The 24,859-nt window shown below is 42.5% G+C and overlaps 1 protein-coding gene across 2 annotated transcripts in view; it reads right to left on the minus strand.

Annotated features, from left to right (window-relative positions):
- Positions 1 to 2,066: 2,066 nt before the first annotated feature.
- The window catches only part of GUSB (glucuronidase beta), a 78,336-nt gene continuing 55,543 nt past the window's right edge, over positions 2,067 to 24,859 (minus strand). For both annotated transcript variants that reach the window (XM_068268585.1, XM_068268586.1), the window contains 5 exons: positions 17,737 to 17,821; positions 12,811 to 12,987; positions 12,593 to 12,728; positions 10,244 to 10,355; positions 2,067 to 2,796 (listed from right to left, as the gene is read on the minus strand). In XM_068268585.1, the coding sequence (XP_068124686.1) occupies positions 2,694 to 2,796; positions 10,244 to 10,355; positions 12,593 to 12,728; positions 12,811 to 12,987; positions 17,737 to 17,821 (613 nt within the window). In that variant the 3' untranslated portion in view covers positions 2,067 to 2,693. The remainder of the gene's footprint in view (positions 2,797 to 10,243; positions 10,356 to 12,592; positions 12,729 to 12,810; positions 12,988 to 17,736; positions 17,822 to 24,859) is intronic.

The raw sequence follows: 24,859 nt of genomic DNA on the forward strand, positions 1-24,859 counted from the left end.
GCGTTCCTATTATACAGGGCACAAATTGCAATATCCCACTGTGAACGTGGCCTTAAACTCCTTGCTGGTCAGCAGAAGTGGCCAGTGAGGTGCTTATAATGCTGGCTGGCATGAAAATTGTATAGAGCTTGGAATAGGGTCAATCAAATAGGCAGGAAGTTTATTTAATTGTCCTAATTCTAAGCTGCATGAAATCTGCATAGATGCTGGAATTATTTGCATCTCATTAATTGTCTCTACTGACCAGTGAAGCTGTTGTCCTATCATGTTTCAGGAATAATAGTGATGTTAAGCAGCCCATACACTCAGCCGATTTTCTGGCCGACCGATCGATCCCGACCGATCGATCGATTGCAAATCGGTTGGCCGATCGACGGCCGATTTCGATGGATTTCGATGGATTTCCATCCAACTTGCAGGGTGGAAAATTTAGGTCGATCTGATGAGATTGCTTATCAGTTTGCATTGGCCTTAATGGAAATCTGATGGCAAAAAAATGCCATCAGATCGAATTTCAATAGATTTCAAACTGAAATCTATTGGAATTCTATCCTGGTAAAAAATGTTCTAAAAATGCATCAGATAGATCATCAGATGCATTTCTTATCTATCTGCTGCCAATCTGACGAGTGTATGGGCACCTTTAGAGTAGAAATGCTCAGAGAGAAGCTCAGCTTTACAGGAATCTGCATATTATTTTGCGGTTTCCTTGTAAATCCTGATAATTGTAACATGAGGTTTCCATTGCATTCCGTTAGCATCAAGCTATGTTTTTATTTTTTTTTATTTTAAGTGCTCAGTCTCAGTTTAGCTTGCTACAAATACCATTGAAGTTTCCAGTGCTATAATTAGAGTGAGAAAGCGGTAATTCTTGTGCAGCCAGCTGCATTTTAAACAGAATGCCTCATAGTTGGCAAAACCTACTCCTCAGTTTCTCAGTATGAGTTCAGAGTGCATTTCTGGCTGGAATGAAGCACAGTCTGAAGATCTCTGGAAGCTGGCACAGCCCTGCACCTAGTCAGTATTTAGAGCTCTGACTTTTTGCTTTGGCGAGAGATCCAGACCAGTGGATCTACTTGCCTAATCGACCCTATTGTTACTCTACTCACCCTGTTCCATCGTGCACCTATTTGGATTTTAAATGGCATAAATGAAAATAGCTGGACTGAGCCGATTACTGGCCTGATTACTCAGTCTCATTATGTGAAAAACTTGACACCCACAAAAGACATCTAAATACGGACTATTTTTCTTATACATATACACATTCCAACTCTTCCCACTCCTGACCTCCAATTTGTCATGTCCATGTATGTGCAAGATTAAGGGAGATGTCTGTCCAGTATGATATAGTCATAGAAGTACTTATGTATGGCTATTGTACACTAGCACAGATATGAACTGTTCACCTGGATACCACTATGTACCACTTAGTAGTCCATAAGATGTTGGTGGAAAGCCAATGGAACCTCTGTTGGGACACAGCCACTGTTTGCTTTGCACTGTGTGATGCAGTACAAACGTGTGCAGCAGCTAACAGTAACCCTTATTATTTTTCTGTTCTTTCCAGTTGCCATTCCATAACTTCATTTAATCCTATTTTTTGTAATGTATGGAACCATAAATCATTGTGTATTGTACAGATGCTCAGCCTGAAGATTCCTTAATGTAAGCCTGCGGCGTGCATGGCCAAGTACGAGGTGTTTTTGTATGGGAATGTTGCCTCGGAATGTATGAAATACTGCTTTTTGATTTGAGTAATCAAGCAACCACAGAATCTCGCAAGAGTAACAGACAGCCCTACGGCAGATCAGTTCAGTTTTAATGGATATCGGAAAAAAGTGTTATGTAAATATTTAAGTCTTTTTGTTGCATATAATTTTGTTATAAAATAAATGTAGAAACAACACTACGATGTCTTGTGTATGTATGTTGTAAATATGGGAGAAATATGTATAGCAAAGTTTTTTTTGTTTTGTTTTTTTTTTCCCAACTCAGATGTTGGGGAAGTGTCCATTCAGTGTCTTGAAAATGAATTAGCCCTCTGCACAATTGCATGCAAACTCTTTCCTGCAAATTTACTGTATTTTTCGGACTATGAGACATCACAGTTTACAGAGGGGAAAATGCTAAACATGGTGTGTCTTATGGACCTTAATCTATCTGAGCAACACTAACCTGCTGCCCCTGTCCACTACCCTTGGCCTTTGTTCCAGTCAGGTCTTTCAAAACTGGTCTGCTTGTGCTGGCACCATGTGACACCAATTCCATACAGAAAGGCCTCCAAAAAAATAATCTGGGGTTAACTGGTAGGATCAGATCTTATTTGGGGAGTTAACTAGCAAAACAATGGATACTAGATGATCGAGATGCTGATTTTTCTGAACTGGATACAGATATAATGCAAATTGCAACTGGACCAATTCTAATTGGCAGAAATCACATTTGATAGGCCCATTTCTAAGGTTCATGCATTTTGCAGTACATTTGCACCCAGGTTGGAAATACTGGCAATCACATTAATCATCACTAATGAATGCAGTCAGATTTTCATTTTGTAATTGTTATAAAGTCCAAATCAGTTTTCATTCCAGGTTGCAATGTGACAAACGCTGAGGGTTATAAATACTTCTCCATCTTAATTAGCATCATAATTGAGTCATACTGTTTAACACTTCATCTATAGTCCAAGTTCACAAAAGGCCACTATGTGGTCCACATGATCCTGCTGCTGTCTCCCTCTTCTTACAGTATAGGTCTTGGGATATAGAATTTTTCCGTAAGGAATCGAAATAGCTAAGATGGAGATGTACTACATTAGCATGTGGATGCAAGAAAACAAAACATTTCATAGTTACTACACTAATTTAATTCTGATTGATACAAGGAATGCATGCACATGCAAATCATTGAACTGGATATGAATACATTCTTACCTTAAAGCAGAGCTGCGGATACAAAGGTTTGTGTTGTCAGGTGTAAACTGTAATATAAGCTCCTTGATAAGTTAATGTTATATATGGTTAGGATTGTGTAGATGAGCTTTTCTATATTGTGGTTCCTAAAGCATGTTGTATTTACAAAATGTGAAAGCTAAGATTCTAGTCAGACACCCTGCCCTGAAAACATTTTACTGCAGATCAAAACAAAAACTAGCTTCAGAAGCCTTGTTTCACTACCACTGGGATGCCGAGATTACTTAGAAGTGTAATGGTATATTTAGATGGGTCCCTGGAGATGAGCTTTAGCAAATCTGCCAGTAGCCTGCTAACTCATGTTACAGCTCTGTGGAGAGTCACATAAGCTGAGCAGACACTGAAAACATTGGAGGAAGACTAGAGGACAAGCTTAGGCCCTTTTCACACAGGAGCCTGTGGCAATCACCCTGTGACATGTCATGTCCAAGCACATTTATGCTCAGCTGTGACTTTATAGTTGGGCTACCTCTCCAATGCCCATGCTAAGCACTAGCAAGCAAAGAGCCCAACAGGAGTAGCTGCCAGGCTAACTATCACTTTTATGGTGGCCATACATGGTACAATTTTTTTTTCATACAATCTTACCATTTCTATGTTGTAAAGGGGTAAATTAAGTGAATATACTGAGAGGATAATTTAGGCAGTTCCCTTATACTACATAAAATTGGTAAGATTGGATGAAAAAATTGTACCATGTATGGCCACCTTTAGCCTCCCATGTGAAAGAGGCCGTAGAGCGAGTTCTACAGCCACTTTCTGTTGGACTACCAAAACTAGCATTCAAACCTCACCCCTTTTTTGTTAATTCCTGTTGCTGCAGATACCACAGTTGATCTAACCTTCCGCTGCATTTTTGTTTTTTAAATCTTTATTTCAAACACTAAAGTTGTGAATCTGAGTACTGAATACAAATAGTGTTACAGCAATGTACAGTGCTGCCCATAATTATTCATACCCCTGGCAAATTTTGACTTTGTTACTTTTGCATGTCTCCACAGGTATTTTTGCCCATTCAACTTTAGCAATGAACTCTAGATCTTTTAGATTTGAGGATCTTCTTGCCATCACCTTGATCTTTAGCTCCCTCCACAGATTCTCAATTATATTTAAGTCAGAACTCTGGCTGACAATATTGTTTACTAACCATTTCTTCACCACTTTTGCTGTGTTTTGGTCATGCTGAAATGTCCACTGGTGTCCAAGTTTCTCTGCAGACTGCCTGATATCACTCTTTTTTCATAGTGCAGTTTATGGTGATTAGGTTCCCTGGTTCATTGGCCATGTTTGACAGTGTGGGATGGTGTTCTTTGGGTTGAAAGTTTATATTTTTTTTTTTACGCTAAATAAAGGCAACCTCATTGTGACCAAACACATTTTTGTTTTATCTGACCATAACTCAGAAGGCCAGAAGTCGTCTTCTTTATCCAGATGAGCATTTGCAGAGGCTAAGCAAGCTTTTGTGTGCTTTATCTGGAGAAGTGGCGTCCTCCTTGGTCTGTATCCGTGGAACCCAGCAGTGTGCAGTGTCTGTTGGATTGTGTTTTGAGACATTGCCACCAGCGGAGCCCAGATTCACCAGGATGGCCTTGGTGATGATCCTTGGATTCTTTTTCACCTCTCACTATCATCCTAGACAGCTCAGGTGTCACTTTTGGCTTCCGACCACGTCCTCAGATTTCCACAGTTTGGAACATCTTGCATTTTTTTAAATACTACTTTGCACTGTAGCCACTGGAACTTGAAAACATTTAGAAATGGCATTGTAGCCCTTTCCTGACTTGTGAGCAGTCCCGATGCACAGCCAGTGGTTCTCACTGAGCTCCTTTGTCTTAACCATGACTGTCCACAAACCAACTGCAAAAAGCTGCTGTTTATCTACAGTTGAGTTGATTAAAACAGCTGTTTCCAATTAATTAGGGTGCTCTAGAACAGCTTAGACTATTTGGAATGGTATAGAAATTTGGATTCTCCCATAGACTAACAGTTTGTGAATGGCATTAATCAGTTTGGACTGGGCACCTTTTGCTCAAATAAAAGCTCAGAATTTGTTTTTTCCCACAATAATGCCTCTTGTACATCGTTTTTATTATCTTTTGGGAGACATCTATATCATTTCCCGCCAAAAAATTACTTGCTGGTTTAATAAAAGTCAAAACTTGCCAGGGGTATGAATTATGGGCAGCACTGTACCTGCAAAGGATTGCATAGCACAACAGACAGGAAACATAATATCCATGATCCCCTACAATAAACATGATTTAACCCATCTGATTATGCTGACTTTGCTTTAGGAAGGCTGTCTTGATGAGGATATGGAAGTTGCTATGAGAACATACTTTATAACAAATGCTGATTATCTCCTTATAATACTACTTACTAAATCACTGACTCAGAATATCAATATTGCTCTCACTTCAGGTTTTCACAAAGTTAATGACACATTAACAGATCAAGCTTTTAGCTGCAAGATCCACTTGGGGTGTCCAAAGACAAATTACAGTGGCTGCAGCTGAACACCCATTCCTATCCTGTCCTAGAAGACATTTCCTCAGAATCTGCTATTCTAAGTGGAGGAGAGTCTCTTCCCTAAACACTTGATGAATAACTCAGTGAGTGTGTACCATTCTGAACACATTCCACTAGTCATTTACACCATAGGAAAACATTGGACACCACTTAACTCAGACTTCAGTGAATGTTGCGTTGCTATACCATCTAACTGCACCGGTGCAAAAAAGTTGCACCTTACGTTAGACATGCGGTGCAATGAAGCATACAGTGTTGTGCCAGTGAAACATACGGTACTTTCATTGCAAACTCACAGCACTGTTCCCAATGTGAAAATACCATAGGAATATCATTGCATTGCAATGATAGCTCATTGCAACAGATTCAGCGTGAAAGGACCCTGCAATCTTCTTGCACTTGGAAGAATAAGGCTATGTTCACAGTGGTGGTTGTGTTGCGTTCCTGGTCACTGAAGGATCACAATGCAAGGGCAAAGCGGCACTGCATATTATCTGCGCATTGGATAAAGTGAAGTATAGTAAAGTATGCAGCCAATGAAAAGTATGCTTCATGGTCACTGTTAATACGGGAGTTGTGCAGTAAATGTGTTTGGACACCACATTCAGTTAGACCGCACCGTGAACTTTGCATAGCAACATTCTGCATTAAGATGTACCTTAAAGAGAAACTCCGACCAAGAATTGAATTTTATCCCAATCAGTAGCTGATACCCCCTTTTACATGAGAAATCTATTCATTTTCACAAACAGACCATCAGGGGGTGCTGTATGGCTATTGTGGTGAAACTCCTCCCACAAGAAACTGAGGACTGTGGTACTCCTGGCAGTTTTCTGTCTGAACTTTGTTGCATAGATATTTTGGTTGAAAAAAGACATACGTCCATCGAGTTCAACCAGAGAAGAAAGTACAACACCAGCCTGCTCCCTCACATATCCCTGTTGATCCAGAAGAAGGTGAAAAAACCCTTACAAGGCATGGTCCAATTAGCCCCAAAAGAGAAAAAAAAATTCCTTCCCGACTCCAGATGGCAATCAGATAAAATCCCTGGATCAACATTAGGCATTACCTAGTAATTGTAGCCATAGATGTCTGTAAAGAACCCTTTCCTAAATAAATGGCTAAAACGGTTTTCCTCCATGCGCAGATCGTGTCCTCTAGTCCTTTGAGAAGGCCTAGGGACAAAAAGCTCACCTGCCAAGCTATTATATTGTCCTCTGATGTATTTATACATGTTAATTAGATCCCCTCTAAGGCATCTTTTCTCTAGACTAAATAAACCCAGTTTATCTAACCTTTCTTGGTAAGTGCGACCTTCCATCCCACGTATCAATTTTGTTGCTTGTCTCTGCACCTGCTCTAAAACTGCAATATCTTTTTTGTAATGTGGTGCCCAGAACTGAATTCCATATTCCAGATGTGACCTTACTAGAGAGTTAAACAGGGGCAATATTATGCTAGCATCTCGAGTTTTTATTTCCCTTTTAATGCATCCCAAAATTGTTAGATTTAGCTGCAGCGGCTTGGCATTAGGTAAGATTATTTAACTTGTTGTCGATGAGTACTCCTAAGTCCTTCTCCAAGTTTGATGTCCCCAACTGTATCCCATTTATTTGTATGGTGCTAGACCATTGGTACGACCAAAATGCATGACTTTACATTTTTCAACATTGAATTTAATCTGCCGTGTATGTGCCCATATAGCCATCCTATCCAGATCCTGTTGCAATAGGACACTATCTTCCTGAGAGTTGATGATTCTGCACAATTTTGTACCATCTGCAAAAATAGCAACATTGCTCACTACTGCATCTACTAGGTCATTAATAAATAAATTGAAGAGCACTGGACCCAGTACAGACCCCACTGCTAACCGTCTCCCATTTTGAGTATGGTCCATTGACCACAACTCTTTGTTTTCTGTCCATTAGCCAGTTCCCTATCCATGAACACAGACTCTTCTCCAGTCCTTGCATCCTCAACTTTTGCACCAGACTTGTGTGGAACAGTGTCGAAGGCCTTTGCAAAGTCCAAGTATATCACATCTACAGCATTCCCAATATCCACATTAGCGTCCACTACCTCATAAAAGCTGTGCCTGTTGGTCAAACAGGACCTGTCTTTAGTAAACCCATGTTGATTCTGAGAAAGATTTTCTACTATGAAGTCATGTATAGTATCTCTTAGTAACCCCTCAAATAGTTTGCATACAACTGATAAGCTTACAGGTCTATAATTTCCTGGATCTGATTTTTTTGCCCTTCTTAAATAATGGGAAAACGTGGGCTGTATGCCAATCCACTGGGACTCTGCCAGTTGAAAGAGAGTCACAAAAGATAAGATAAAGGGGTTTATCCATAACTGAACTTAATTCCCTTAGGACCAGAGGATGCATGCCATCCGGGCCAGGTGCCTTGCCTATTTTTAATTTATTTAGTCTTGCCTTCACTTCTTCCTGCGTTAAGTATTTAATATTACAGTTAGAAGATTGATACTCTTCTGCATCTGTAATTTGCAACAGTGCTGTTTCTTTTGTGAAGACAGAAGCAAAGAAAGCATTTAATAACTCTGCCTTACCTTGGTCATCCTCCACTGAGTTCCCACCCTCATCCTTTAGGAGTCCTATACAGTCAACCTTTTTTTTTTTTTTAGAGTTGATGTACCTGTAAAACTTCTTTGGGTTAGATTTGATATCCCTAGCGATCTGATTTTCAGCTTCGATCTTTGCCAGCCTAATTCCTTTTTTACAATTTTTATTGCACTCCTTATAATTGCTTAGTGCAGCCTCGGTCCCCTCCTGTTTTAGGCATTTTTTTCCTCTTCATTTTATCTCTAACCTTTCTATTCATCCATAGAGGCTTTTTTTTTATTCCTAGACATTTTGTTTCCATATGGGATATACATACTACAATATTGATTGAGAATAAGTTTAAAAGCTTGCCATTTCCCTTCAATGTCCTCTCCTTGTAGTACATTATCCCAGTTCACCAAACTTAGTGCCTGCCTAATTTGATTGAACTTTGCTTTTCTAAAATTCATAGGTTTAGTGGTCCCGCTGCCCCGTGGCCTATCAGTCACCAGATCAAACGTTATCATGTTGTGATCACTATTTGCCAAATGTTCTTGAACCTGCACATTTGATACATTATCTGGTCTATTAGAAATGATCAGATCCAGTAATGCATTGTGGGAAATGGCTGTTTACAGTGGTTTCCAACTGCCAAAAAAAGCATGCAGCAGCTACATCACCTGCCAACAGTAAAAATGTCACCATGTAGTAAATGTCAGAATGTAAATCAGGGATTTAAATTTTTTTTTACAATGGGCAAACACTGACTAAATCAGCTATACATAATTATTGTAAAAATGAAGCACTTTTTTTTATTACATTTTCACTGGAGTTCCTCTTTAAACCCACTGTGAACGTGGCCTAAAGAGACTGCTGGGGGCTTAGGGGAAGTAGACGGCTGCACTGGACAGCCATTTCACATATTTAGCTGCCTGTTTCTCCTAAACACCCACAGCCTCTTTATGAAGTATTTGTACTTGTGCATCATAGTTTGTCAAAGTTGTTGTTCTCTTTCTGCTTGTCCATTTTCCTACTAACAAATGATATATACCACCCCTTAAGAAGTGCCATTATGATGAGGTAAAAAATGTTACTGACGTCCTCTGTTAATTCTAATGTGTATGAGCAAGGTATGTTTGTCAAAAACCACGAAGAAGAAAAGATTTTAAGCAAAGCAACTTACTGCAATTAATTGGATTCAAAATTGGATTTTTAATTTTATTTATCAAAGCAGCTTCCTCAATTAATCCCCCATCAAGTGCATGATTATCAATCACAAAATATAAAAAAATTATCAATCCCAGTTAAGATCATACAGAACTATGTAAATAGAAGTACATAGAACATACATTTTTAAAAATAAAACATTAGAAGGTTCCATGGTGTGTGATGGTGCTTGGAATGTCTCACCTCTGTGGCATAAACACTGACACTCCTATAAACTGAGCATAGAAAATCATTGCAGAGGTATCTATACCCCATGGTACTTCCCCACATTGGTGGGATTAGCATTTGGCTGAGGAAATGCAGCACAGCTGATTTCTTCTACTCCTGAGAAAGTTTGTCCAGTAACCATCACTGCAATGGCAAAGCTCCTATAGCTAAATGATAACCAGTTATTCATCCAGCAATAAACTGCTGTATCAGATGGTGAATGATCATCTCCAAGGACAACTTAATTTTGACCCATCTAGGGTTGGCAGAATCCATTTTCAATATTTTTTTCAGAATCTTTTGCATCCCATTGACCAAGGTGAATTTCAATGGTCCATTTTCAAGATGCACAATTGTCATACTTAATTTGCATAACCCTGTATCAACTCAGAATTATGTGCATCTTGCTGACCAACCCTAATACGATCAGAAAACCAATTATAAAGCATGTGTGCTTTATAAATGGTAATCTTTAGTACAAACTGCATAGTATGGCACGGCGTGTGATGTTTCACACATCGAAGGCACTTCTGTTCCATGATTTTCTGCTTACACAACCATTATTGTGGTTTGGAATGTCCAGATATAACTGCTGGGCATTGTTCTTGTTTTAGCGTACACTTTTGCTGTGTATTAAGCAAGAGGGATTGGGCAAGGCGATGACGGTGTCCTGTGTAAACAAGTCATGGAAGCACCAAATGCTGAAAAGGAATCCAGCTATTATGTAGGTTTATACCGAGTTTCATTGGCCAGCTTCCAATATCTGTCCCGCAGAATGAATGCAGACTTCTTGGGCTGCCGTTGGCGAGTGAAGACTCCTTTTTTATTACCTACAACTCTGGTTACGCCTGAGATAGGAGGAAAAACAAAAAAGTCAATACAAACAATAGACCACGGTCTCCTAAATAAAAACAATAATATATGACAACTATACATACTCCTCCAATCTACTTCAGGAAAATGTCAACTAAAGGTGGGTACACACATCAGATAAGTCTTTGGAAAAAGAAAGATCAGGCCACTTTTACCCCCTTCCATGTAGTATGAGAGCCATACCTACATAGTCTATTCTGTTAAGCTGAACTCCCCATCAGATAAAAATCTTTGCAAGATGCTGCACACAAAGATTCTGTACACATGTAACAGATCAGTTCCTGCAAAAATGCATTCATAGTCTATATCTGCAGATCTCATACACACCTTGTTTAACTGCTCTAGGACCGCCCCACGCCAATGGGCGTGGCCGCGGCGGTAGCCTCGGAGCCGCCTAATGCCAATTGGCGTCAGGTCCTGGAGCCGGGTACTGAAGGAGATTGCACGCAGAGTGCTCGCGCATCTCCTCGGGGGGGCGGAGCTCCGTCCCCTCTTCAGTCTCCGAGCGGCTATTGCTGCTCGGGAGACTATTACGGCGTGGTCGCTGGCTATTTACATAGTGCAGCACTGCGATCGGCAGCAGCGCTGTACTGGGGACAGCCGTGTGACACGGCTGTCCCCCTGGGGGACAAGAGAGCAACCGGCTCTCATAGGCAGAAGCCTATGACAGCAGATCGCGGGATTGGTTGGAGGGAGGGAGGGGTTTGCTAAAAAAAAAAAAATTAAAAAAAGACAAATACGCAAATATTTATTTAAAAAATATAAAAATAAACTAGGTGGCGATCAGACCCCACCAACAGAGAGCTCTGTTGGTGGGGGAAAAAGGGGGGGGGAAATCACTCCTGTGCGGTGTTTGGCCCTGCAGCTTGGCCTTAAAGCTGCGGTGGCCGTTTTAGTAAAAATTAGCCTGGTCTTTTGGGGGGTTTAGCACTTTGGTCCTCAAGTGGTTAAATGACATTCATCTGCAGATCTGAAGATCCATCCTGGTGGATCTGATCTGCAGATGATTGTCCGTTAAACAAGGTGTGTATAAGATCTGCAGATAGACTATGAATGCATTTTGCACGAGCTGATCTTTTGCAGATACTGATCTGTTGCATGTGTAAAGCATCTTGCAAAGATTTTGATCTGATGGGGAGTTTAGCTCAGTAGACTAGACTGTGTAGGTATGGCTCTCATACTACATGGAAGGGGGTAAAATTGGTCTGTGATATTTCATTTTCCAAAGACTTATCTGATGTGTGTACCCACCTTTAGAATTGGTGCATCATCTCACTACAAAACTCAGTTTAGACACCTCCAAACTGGCTTCCGCTCCAATCATTTAAAAGAAACAAGCCCTAGTCAAATTGGTCAATGACTTATTCACTGCCAAGTCTACAAGGCTTCTTGTAGTCTGCCAATCTACGGAGATGTTGTGAATGAATGTAGTTACTTTTATTTAATTGCAGCAGTTTTTTTTTTTTTGGGGGGGGGTCAACACGTAAAAGGATTAAAACTTTACTACACTTCACCTTTAATTTTTTCTCTCTTTTGCGCTCAGGTTGGATGTCGGTGCTTGATAATTGGTTTTAGTGTTTGACTAAGGTGCCTGCATTTGGCTATAGAATAGTTGAATGCAGCTCAATACAAACAACAACAATCCCTGAGTTTTGGGGCCCAAACTAAGCACCCAACACCACCAAGCCACAATTTGCTTAGGGCTCTATGATGGTGCCCAATTTAAAGCAAAGACCGATTTCTCAAATCACCTGCTTCAACTGAAGGAACCATGATCTGGAGACCAAGATGCTTTCAGAAAAAGGTGGTAGATAATTTGATTCAATGTTTCTGAAGCTTTGCTGTAGAGAGTTGGCTGAATCTGTATTATCTACAATCCCATGCGGGAAATTCGCCTCAACATTATGTCCTTAGTGACAAAACAGAAAGTAACACTTCTCATCCTACAAAAACAGAGTTTGTATTGCTGTCTAAGCCCTCTTTACCGTAGATTTACTGTTGACATATACCAGAATTTCAAGGAAGAAATTCAATCAAAGAAGAGTTAGCAATAACTCCTGCTGACACCCTCTCCAACACAAACACACACACACGTCACTCTACAAACAATACATGGTAGAGGGCAAATCATAAGCGTGAGGATACACTTGATAAGGCCACACAGATGCCAGAGATGAAAATCCTCACATTAGAAAAACAAAACAAAATTTACCTTGTGCAGTCATAAAATCTGCAAAGTTCCAGATGAGTTCTCCAATAACAAACGTCTTTCTTTTCTGGTCAAACACAGCATGGTAGTTTCGTAACACCATTTCCTGGTATTCCTCTGTGAACATTACTGGGGGATCCTGCAAGCAGAGCAGGCAGACATGACACACGGGACAGGCCAGCAATGCATACACTTACATGCATCTCATAAGCTGTACTCACACTGTGGAAACCAGGGATGGTGTCTGCCCCATATTCAGACTGTATAATGGGCTTCTGGTACAAGTCATGCCAATTGTCAAACTCTGCATTAAGCTGGAGCTGAATCACCTCAAGATGGCCAGGGTCATGGTACCAGGAGTAGTAGCTATTAACACAGATCACATCCACATAGGGGGCCTGTAAAATATTAAACATTCTCTTCACATCTCAATAGAAAAAAAATGTTGATTATACACTCTTCTTGTACTGATCATAAGTCTATCTTTGTGGCATATTTACAAAATATGTACAGGTCCTTCTAAAAAAAAATTAGCATATTGTGATAAAGTTCATTATTTTCTGTAATGTACTGATAAACAGACTTTCATATATTTTAGATTCATTACACACAACTGAAGTAGTTCAAGCTTTTTATTGTTTTAATATTGATGATTTTGGCATACAGCTCATGAAAACCCAAAATTTCTATCTAAAAAAATTAGCATATTTCATCCGACCAATAAAAGAAAAGTGTTTTTAAAACAAAAAAAGTCAACCTTCAAATAATTATGTTCAGTTATGCACTCAATACTTGGTCGGAATCCTTTTGCAGAAATGACTGCTTCAATGCGGCGTGGCATGGAGGCAATCAGCCTGTGGCACTGCTCAGGTGTTATGGAGGCCCAGGATGCTTCGATAGCGGCCTTAAGCTCATCCAGAGTGTTGGGTCTTGCGTCTCTCAACTTTCTCTTCACAATATCCCTCAGATTCTCTATGGGGTTCAGGTCAGGAGAGTTGGCAGGCCAATTGAGCACAGTAATACCATGGTCAGTAAACCATTTACCAGTGGTTTTGGCACTGTGAGCAGGTGCCAGGTCGTGCTGAAAAATGAAATCTTCATCTCCATAAAGCTTTTCAGCAGATGGAAGCATGAAGTGCTCCAAAATCTCCCGATAGCTAGCTACATTGACCCTGCCCTTGATAAAACACAGTGGACCAACACCAGCAGCTGACATGGCACCCCAGACCATCACTGACTGTGGGTACTTGACACTGGACTTCAGGCATTTTGGCATTTCCCTCTCTCCAGTCTTCCTCTAGACTCTGGCACCTTGATTTCCGAATGACATGCAAAAGTTGCTTTCATCCGAAAAAAGTACTTTAGACCACTGAGCAACAGTCCAGTGCTGCTTCTCTGTAGCCCAGGTCAGGCGCTTCTGCCGCTGTTTCTGGTTCAAAAGTGGCTTGACCTGGGGAATGCAGCACCTGTAGCCCATTTCCTGCACACACCTGTACATGGTGGCTCTGGATGTTTCTACTCCAGGCTCAGTCCACTGCTTCCGCAGGTCCCCCAAGGTCTGGAATCGGTCCTTCTCCACAATCTTCCTCAGGGTCCGGTCACCTCTTCTCGTTGTGCAGCGTTTTCTGCCACACTTTTTCCTTCCCACACAGACTTCCCACTGAGGGGCCTTGATACAGCACTCTGGGAACAGCCTATTCATTCAGAAATTTCTTTCTGTGTCTTACCCTCTTGCTTGAGGGGGTCAATGATGGCCTTCTGGACAGCAGACAGGTCAGCAGTCTTACCCATGATTGTGGTTTTGAGTAATGAACCAGGCTGGGAGTTTTTAAACGCCTCAGGAATCTTTTGCAGGTGTTTAGATTTAATTAGTTGATTAGGTTAATAGCTCGTTTAGAGAACCTTTTCATGATATGCTCATTTTTTGAGATAGGAATTTGGGGTTTTCATAAGCTGTATGCCAAAATCATCAATATTAAAACAATAAAAGGCTTGAACTACTTCAGTTGTGTGTAATGAATCTAAAATATATGAAAGTCTAAGGTTTATCAGTACATTACAGAAAATAATGAACTTTATCACAATATCCAAATTTTTTGAGAAGGACCTGTATTTTTTGCTAATAGAACTGTCATTAAGATGCATGAAAGCGCACCCAAACCAAGAGATACACGGAGGATGCCATATTTATTTCCTTTTTAAACAATGTATATTGCTTGGCTGTGCTGCTGATCCTCTGCCTCTAATGGCCCATACTCACGGGCAACTTTTTGGGCCTGTCGCCAGCACACGTGAGCGTGTGGGCGACAGGCCGGCGACAGCTCCTCGCCAGGTCCCTCCGTGTACACACGCGGAAGAGGGACCAGCGGCGCGACGGAAGCTGTCGCCGACGTTCCTCCTCCCCCCGCCGGAAGCTCCGTATTCCTCAATGGAGGTTGCTGTCGCTAGTCCGCGTACTCACGCGGACTAGCGACAGTTGCGGCGGCAACTGTCGCCAGGCGATTGAGCAGTTCAATCGCCTGGCGACATCAGCGACGAGCGACAGTTCGGGGTGCAACGGCGCATACTCACGGGCGACCTATCGCCGCAACACGCGTGCGCCGCGTGTTGCGGCGACAATTGTAGCCCGTGAGTATGGGCCATAATACATTTAGCCACAGACTCTGAACAAGCATGCACACTGGATTAGCTGCTTGCTTGTTTCATGCGTGGGATCCAGACACTACTGCAGCTACTTATTTTAGGCAATAATGAAATATGCTAATCAAATGTATTCAAAATTATTCAAGCATACAAAATGGAAACCCTTGCCTGGCTCGGATAAAACGGAAGGCTTACTCACATCTAGGGCGTTTTGCATTTTTTTTTTAAGTGCTGGCTGTGGTGATATATTGGGGTGCTGATGATGTTAGGAATAAAGGAACATATTCTTTCATTTTTCTGCCTGTGTTCCGTGTAGGTCTGCCAGAAGGGAGCTGTTACCTTAAGTTGCTTGGGGCAAGGAAATGGGTGATTGTCTTGGCCATATGAGGGGCTTTGAGTCTGTATGCAGTTCCTCTGAGAGTGCTAATGGGATTATCTGCCTGGTTTTTTGAACTCAGGAGACGGCCCATTGTCTCAATACACAAAGCAAGAGGACCAGAGTCTGGAGACTAACACAGGAACATTTGAAATGTACATGACAGGCTATTAGAAATGGGTGAAGTCCTGTTGATACCATTTTTTACCTGTGGAAATTAAATCATTAGTGGAGGTGCAAAACTATACCCTGTAAATTACATCTAATAAAACGGAGACAGGAAAAAGCCTTAATCAAGTTTTCACCTGGAGTTGAAAGACTCACTTCACAATCTTTGATGTATAGACTTTTACCTGGAAATGGAATATGTCTGAGATTTAATTAAAACCTAGTTCCTCCGCTCCCCAAGGAAGTTGCAGCCTCCAGGCGTAGCTCAGAGTATAAAAAGCAGAGGCAGATGCCTAGTGACTATCTGCTCTGGGAGTTAGCGCATAGCTAGAGTTGATCTCGACTTCCGGTCGAACAAGCGGCATGCTCCTGCCGACAACGTTGAGACCTTCAAGTTGGTAACGTTTTTTTTAATCCCCATTTTTATTTTACGCAAATATCCGTGTGTGTTATCTTTGTAACTTTTTATCTTGTAACTATTTTTACTTTGTTTTTGTAATCTTTTGTATATATTAAGTTCTGCATTGTTCTATGTTTTTCTGGAATATTAAATTATTATTTAATAAGCTTGGACTTCTGCTGTACTAAACTAACACTCATAGCCTAGAAGAGACTGAAGTGTAACCGTGTATAAGTTCATGCCTAATTGTACGCTTGAGCAACACTACTGTATGAAATTGTAATTGCATTGTGTGTGGGGGCGTTTGTCATACGTTGGCCTAAGCGCGCAGCTGACCCAACGTACGAACAACGCCAGTGCGAGTAGCGACAGCAGAGTGGCCAACAGTATCGTTCGGAACGACTGTTAGTGGGTCCTTGCTTCACGACAGTGTAAGATTGCAACTGTGTGTGTGTGTGGGTGCGTGGCGTGGCGTTCCCGTATTTGGCCTAAGCGCAAAGCTACCCAAATACGAAAACGTGGAGTGCGCGCTGAGGACTCGACAGCAGAGTGGAAGTGTCTAGCGAACCGCTAGTGGTGGCAGTGAGAGGTGTTCTGAGGGGTCCCAGCCTTGTTTTAGCTTGACTAAGGCTGCTTCCCCTCTCAGTCTGGTCAAACTCGCAGTCGGGAACCGTATACGCAGGCGTGCCGCGGGCCAGTTCCTGACACTGGCCATTTTGAAAATCGCCTTAAAAACGCTTGTGCAATGATTCCCTATGAGAGTGTTCACATCTGAGCGGTTCGTTTCCGATCTGCTCAGCAAAGCGCTGCCTGTACCATTTTGAGGAGTTTTGCCTCAATGGAAGGTATAGGGAAATCACTATAAAAAGAGTTTTTTCAAGCGTTTTGCGATTTCCCAGGCGTTGTTAAGAATAAATACACTGTATTATTTATTCTTTTCCGGTTCAAAGAGTTCACTTCCTGTCGCCAGGAATTGAAAAAACAAATCTCTATGTAAAATCGCTTTATAAAAAAAACGCAGCGCCCACCCGAGTGTCGGGAGGGGAGAAAAAAAAAAAGTTTGCCCTCGTATACGATTTCGATTTTAGATGTGAACAACGCCTCATGGTAAGATATGGACTTTTTTTTTTTTTTTAAATGTCTTGATGTTCTGTGGCCTGTTCATACTGGGGCTCTTTATAGGGGATTACCAATGCCTTACTGATTACTGGGGATCAGCAAAGCACTGTGATAAAGTAACCCTATGGGACCATTCTCATTGCAGTGTTGGAGTTTGTATAAAATCACAAAGGCACAGCATGAAGACTTTTAGGAGCAATCACGATGTGATCATGAAAGTGCAATTGCAATAATCACAAAGCAAAATCCATTGCTTCTGCAAGTGGTAGGTCTGTGACTAGGGCCAAAAGTTAGCCACCCTCATTTGAGTTATATCCCTCAGCTGTTAGTAAACCAGCCCAGTCTTATCCTTTTCTTTTTGCATTTCTGGTTTGCATGATTATTATATTTACTATAACATTTCAACTATATATTTGACATTTAAAAAAATAATTAACTTACACCTAGGTCTTTATCATATTTGGCGCAAGTGACATACGTGACTGGTCTAGTATGGTCCAATTGTTTGGTGTGAGAGATCACTGTTCTGTGGAAAAGAAATAGGTCACACAAAAATGAGGGGAATTTGTTCCAAGGAAGGCATGTTATGAACAATTATCATTCCAATGAATGTGGACTCTTACCTACCACATAACTTAATGTTAAAGAAAACCTGAACTGAAAATGAAAAGTCAAAATAAGCATACACAAGGCATACTTACCTTCCATGTAGTCTACTCCTCAGTGTCTTTCTCCTGCCCCGCGTCCTGTTTGTTCACTGTGATCAAGGGAATTTTCCGTCCTCCATTTTGAAAATAGCCATTACCCCATAACAGCTTTCTGGTCAGCACACAGTTAAACTGTAACATCGTCCACTTGAGTCATAGGAAAACATGGACATTACCTGGTACATCAGTTTTCCTCTCAGCTATAACTGACAGCAACTGATATTTTACTGACAGCAACTGATATATTTCAGATCTGACAAAATATTGTCAGAACTGGAAGGGATTTTTGTCAGAAGAAAATGGTGAGCTTCTGAGAGGAACTGATGGCAAGGTAACTATGTAATGTTCATTTGAAGTTACCTCATATGTTTATTTTAAATATTTTTACTCAGTACAGGTTCTCTTTAAGGAAAACAGCCATATAAAGATGCTTACCATAGACTATTAGGCTAGAAACCCACTAGGAGCGATTTTTAAGCGCTAGTGATTTGAAAAAGCTCTCACTAATGCAATGCTATGGTGGATTTTTTAAAAATCACATCCCTCTAGTGGGATCACACCCGTAGCAATACATTACCAAGAGCTTTTCAAATCAAAAAGCGCTCAGAAAAGCGCTCCTAGTGGGTTTCTGGCCTAAGGCCACGTTCACAGTGTTGCGGTGTAACGGCTGCTTTGTAACGTAACTTACCACACTGCAATGTGCCACCAATGCAACAGTGCGGCAGGTACGTTGCGGTATAACCTGTTCCGGCATCCTAGTGTACTGCATGTATGTGCACATTAACAGTACAGTAGAGCATACTTTTCCTTTACTATGCTTCATTACTGTATACCCAACACAACAAGAGCATAACGTGCAGCGCCGCAACACCCACTCTGAACGTGGCCTAAGACATTTTTCGACTATTGATCGATGTTCTGTCAAAGCAGGCAAATCCTGTGCTCTAAAGCTTTTCCCACAGCTTTCTGCTACATCAAGCAGTGTGAAGCTATCAGAACAACATTTCTCCAGAAGCATGTTAACATTGATGTAATATGTTGTGTGCACAGTGTAAATGATTCATTTCAGATGGGGATAGATGACTGCATAGTGTTGTACTGCTTAAATCTATCTGGAAGAATGTGAAAAGGTAGGTACATCAATCACTGCTACTCAACTGATATGAAATGGGGAGTGTTCAAGTAAACAAAAACTAGAAAAAGATTAGTCCTCCTTATAAACATGCCGGTTTCTAAGCCACCCCTACAAGGTGATGTGGCAGTGGCACCCAGTGCTAAGATTGTATGTATGCTAATAATAATAATAATAATAATTCCTTTTTTTTTGTATAGCGCTTTTCTCCTGTCAGTACTTGTGGGACCATCCACTAGAGCGCACTCAGTAGGCAGTAACAGTGTTAGGGAGTCTTGCCCAAAGAACTCCTTACTGAATAGGTGCAGCTTACTGAATAGGAAGAGCCGAGATTTGAACCCAGGTCTCAGAGGCAGAGCCCTTAACCAGTACACTATCCAGCCACCACTATAAAACAAGGTAAAAATAAATACATAAAATGTTTAACCTCTATGTAATAATCTCATGTATTTTCTGCCTAAATCTTAATAGTTGCCACACTGACAACCCTTTAGGGAGGTCCTTAGGTCCCCAGAGTGAGGAGGCCTCATTGCATAACTGAAAACCAGACCTTCTCCCTGTCTGGCCACCGGGCAAGCAGGAAGTGACGCGCGCTTGCATGCATGCCGCAATGTCGCGTCAGTATTTTTTTTTTAATCCATGTATCGCCATAGACTAATATGACTTCCGGGATGACGCAGATTGGCGCAAGTCGCCGCAACGGACCTGCATTGGGGATGTGTCAAAAATGTCACTTCCGTTGTGTCGCACCGTACCGTGGAAGTACTAAAAGTCTCTACAGACTTTCATTGCACGTCGGTGAGGTGCGGTATGAATACCGCACTGCCACGGTGTGAAAGGGCCCTTAACTACTTTCGGACCGAGCGAGTACGAATCTACGTCGAGCAGGGGGCGCTGCGGTCCTGACCGGACGTAAACTCTACGTCCCATTGACCGCGCGCCCTAGCCCGTCCGCGTCGCTCGGTCTGCTCTGCCCCCGCCGCAATGTGATGCCCTGCCGCCTCTATGATGGCAGAGCACTGTGAGCCAGGCAGGAGCCGTTTTCATTGGCTCCTGGCCCTGTCATTCATGTAAGCCGTTCCCATTGGCTTACATGGAGTGACAGGGTCAGGAGCCAATGAAAGCGGCTCCTGACCGGCGCACAGCGCTCTGCCGTCATAGCGACGGCAGAGAGAGCAGCCTGCGGCGGGGACAGAGCGGCGTGTCTGGCGGGAGCGACGGTAACTTGCGGCAATTCGTCGGGAAGCGGCGGTTTGCTGGACCAGCACCCTCTGGTCCTTGAGGGGGCAGAGGGTGCTAGTCCAGAAAGGGTTAATATTTTCAATGGAATGATTCTGGTTTATATTCACATTCAATTGGCGTTCCTCCTGTCCCCGCAGCCTTTAACCTTACCCCAACCTCCAGCCTGAAGTGTGACTGCAATTGGGCAACCACTAGTGATGTAGCGAACATCAAATTTTCGTTTCGCAAACTTTACTGCAAATGTTCACGAACTGACTGTTCGCAGCGGGCTCCATAGACTTAAATGGCAGATGACCGGCTGCCAAATTTAGTAGTTAATAGCAATGCCCCCTTACGTGCTAGACATACCAAATTTGCAGGGTATGTGGAGGAAGACAGTGGGTACAAGAGGGGGGGGGGGGGGGAAAGACCTTAACGTTTTTGAGAAAATTAATGTTAAAGTTAGATGAAAGAAAAAAAATGATTGCGCAAAAATGATGGATAATGTATTAACATGTATTTTTATTTTTAGATACTGTATGTTCAGAGTGTAAAAAAAAAAATTACATGGGCTCCCCCTCTTGAGCCTCTGTAACCCCTTGTCCCCCTTGCAGGCTGGGATAGCCATAATGTTGAGCCCCAGCCACGTGGGGTTTGGCACTCTGAACTATACCAGCTCACATGGTCCATGGTATGGGGGGCTCCGGAGGAGAGGGGCGGCCAAGGCTCCCCCTCTCCCCGGAGTCTTTGTCCAATCTATGGACTAGGGGCTCTGCCCCACCTCCGGTGCCCAGGAGAAGGTGGAGACGACGATGTCTGGAAAGGGAGGAGGGTTCATGGTAGCATCTGGGAGTCCCCTTTAAGAACAGGACCCCCAGATGCCCAGGAGAAATGAGTATAGGGGTACAGATCTTCAATTAAAAATCGCAAGATAAAGGATATTGGTGTGGGAACTTTTTTTTTTTTTAAGGTATGCATTTCTGGTTAATTAAGATTAATAAAGGCTTTTTTTCGTCTTTATGTCCATTTCATTTAACCCTTTATGGAAAAGAGTAAGGGGTACTATGTATCCTGGAGAGAGGGTGGGCGTGGGGTGGTTCCTTCTCAAAGGGGACTCCCAGATGCCACCATGAAACCCCACGCCCCTCCCCCCGGACATTGGCGGCCCCCACCTCCTCCTGGGGCACCAGAAGTGAGGAAAAGCCCCTTGTTCATGGATTGGACAAGGGCTCCGCGGGCGAGGGGGGAGGGGGGGGAGGGTAGGTGAAGGCTTGGCCACTCCGAAGCCCCCCCCCATACCATGGACCATGTGGGCTGGTATAGCTCAGGGTGCAAAGCTCCACGCGGCTGGGGCTCTGCATTCTGGCCATCCCAGCCTGCATGGGGGACAAGGAGTTAAAGAGGCTCAGGAGGTGTCTTTTTTTTTGTATATTTCCCACACTCTGAACATAAAAAAATACATTTATATACATTTTAAATACATTGTCATTTTAGTGCAGTAACCTTGCTACTTTTTGCCTCTAACTTAAGGCTAGTGCACACCAAGAGCGCTTACTGAGCCAGCGCTTTGAAAAGCGATTGGCTAATGTATTTGAATTAGATGGATCACACCAGAGCAATGTGATTTTCTCCCAAAAGCGGGTCCTGCAGCATTTCTGCTGATTTCTGAGGCAATTCAGCCTCAATGTTAAAGGAAAGGAAAGTGGAAAATCGCTCTGAAAAGCGCTAGAGCAGAGAGATTTTCCAAGCGTTTTTGTTACAGAAGCTGTTCAGTTACAGCTCTGCTGTAACAAAAAATTAAAAACGCTACACCAAAACGCTCCACAAATAGCTAGGTATGATTAGAAAATCACTAAGCACATGCCTAGTCGCCTAGAAAAATCACTTCAAAAAGCGCAGAGTGTTAGCGCTTTTGTGTGTGCACTGGCCCTTAAACATCAATTTTCTCAAAAACTACAAAGGTCTTTTTGAAAAAAAAAAAAAAAAAAAAAAAAAAGTTTTCCTCTTGTACTCAACTACAGGGCTGTGGAGTCGGAGTTGGAGTCGGAGTCGAGGCAATTTTGGGCACCTGGAGTCGGAGTTGGAGTCGGAGTTTCATAAACTAAGGAGTCGGAGTCAGGAGTCGGAGTCGGGTGATTTTTGTACAAAATCCACACCCCTGTTAAATATTAGACTAAGGAGTCGGAGTCGAGGAGTCGGAAGTGGGTCCATTTTGGTTACCCAGAGTCGGAGTTGGAGTCGGAGTCGTGGTTTCATAAACTGAGGAGTCTGAGTCGGAAGATTTTTGTACCGACTCCACAGCCCTGCTCAACTATCCTCTTTCACATATCCTGCAAATGTTTCTAGCACGTAAGGGGGCTTTGCTATTAAAGCGAAAGGGAACTGTGCTAAAAAAAAAAAAAAAATAAACCAGATACTTACCTAAGGAGATACTTACCTCTCCTGGTGCCCTCGTTGCAGCTGCAGCTCCTCCATTTAAATCCCCCACCGCGGGGGATTTTTAGGAAGTAGATTCTTCCCAAAGACAGGTGGCACCATACTGCGCACGCGCGAGTGTGCTAGAGAGGGCGCTGACGCATGTTTAGCGGGCCCGTCTTCGGGTGCACTCAAGTTCTCGAAGACTTCCAAAGCCTCCCTTCAGTGGCGGAGATAAGCAGTACTTGACCAAATTGGTCGAATACTGCTCCCGGGGAACCAGCACTGGAATGGGGAGCAAAAGAGGAGCGGGGAGACTCTACAGGACCCAGAGCCTTCTCTTTTTATTTTTTTTATTTTTTTCTTCTTTTCCTTACTTTGACTCCCATTCACTTTAAATGCTAAAGTTGGCGGCCACTGACGTTAATGTAAAATGCAAATACAAAATTTTTTCAACACAATTTACGCTAAATGCGAATGGCGAACAGCACAAGTTCGCTGGGAACTGTCCACTGGCGAATTGTTTGAGCCACCATATAACTTCTCATACTACACTTAAAAAAGGCTCCTGCTTCCTTGTTTTTTTTTCTTCCTTCTGAGGTTTTCTGAAGGAATTTACAATGGCCTTTGTGCATTCTCCATGCATAGATGCGTAAGTTACAAAACCCAATGCATCCTATATAATAATCAGCAAGTGTCTCTGCGTCCCATGTCCCTGTGTGTGTGGTTTTTTTTTTTGTGTGCGCATGTGCAGGGAGGGACACAGAGACACTGAGGAGAGCTGGGGAATGACGCGCAAGCTGGGAAGGACCGAGCCAGGATGGGCGGGTGTGCACGCTCGCACAGCTGATGAACGGTGACAGACCTAGCCCGTTTTTTAACGGGCTAAGGTCACTAGTTAATATTTTATTAATGTATACATTTAAGAATGATATTACGCTAAAGGCCAAAATAATAGCTATAAACATTGTATTGACAGATTCTGCAGGCTGTAACATGAAATCTACTTTTAACAAAATTATACATAAGGGTCAGTTTATGCTTGGCAGAAAAGCTGTGTGTGCCTAGCTTGTGCACATGTCAAACGCCAAACCTACAAAGCATGTATCCTGGCAGCTAATAAAGTACTTTATCAGGCCCATGGGTAATTCTAATAGTCAAAATATCTAGAGGAAAGTATTCGAGCTTACAGGAAAGGAGACTACAATATGCCAAAGTAATTAGCTCTCTGTGGGCAATATGCTCTAACAGAGAAAAATCATTAGCAAAACACTGAAGGATTCATTATTATTTCTATTAGGAATCAGGTACAGCAAGATATTACATTTCATTCACAGCTGTAAGAGAAGACATTCATTGAAGGCCTGGGCACACTGTCGCAGGGAGCTGCAATGCAAGTGGCCATACGTTTTATACAGCTGGGACCTGCGTTGCAGCGCTGCCCCATTCAACTAAACTGAATGAGACAGCTCTACACTGTGCTCAGAATACAAAAATGTGTTGCCAAAGTAAATTGATCAACTTATTGTACAATGGCCTCTTAACATGTGCAGTCTGCATAACACTTCATTCTAAACTACAACTATTCAGTAGGGATGGTCAATGAAATGCAAATAATTCTGAGTTGATGCAGGGTTATGCAAATTGGGTATGCAAAGGTATGTATCTTGAAACTGGACAAATCAAATCCGGCTTCAGTAGAATATGGTTGGTCCATTTCCAAGCTGCTTAAAGGCCCATTCACGCTGGCAAACGCAAAATGCTAGCGCTCAGCGCTGGCAAACGCAAAATGCTAGCGCTCAGCGCTGGCAAACGCAAAATGCTAGCGCTCAGCGCTGGCAAACGCAAAATGCTAGCGCTCAGCGCTGGCAAACGCAAAATGCTAGCGCTCAGCGCTGGCAAACGCAAAATGCTAGCGCTCAGCGCTGGCAAACGCAAAATGCTAGCGCTCAGCGCTGGCAAACGCAAAATGCTAGCGCTCAGCGCTGGCAAACGCAAAATGCTAGCGCTCAGCGCTGGCAAACGCAAAATGCTAGCGCTCAGCGCTAGCATTTTGAGCTGGTGATTTTACCGCGATTATCACAGTAAA

The sequence above is a fragment of the Hyperolius riggenbachi genome, chromosome 2 (assembly GCF_040937935.1).
Source record: "Hyperolius riggenbachi isolate aHypRig1 chromosome 2, aHypRig1.pri, whole genome shotgun sequence".
In the NCBI taxonomy this organism is placed as follows: Eukaryota; Metazoa; Chordata; class Amphibia; order Anura; family Hyperoliidae; genus Hyperolius; species Hyperolius riggenbachi.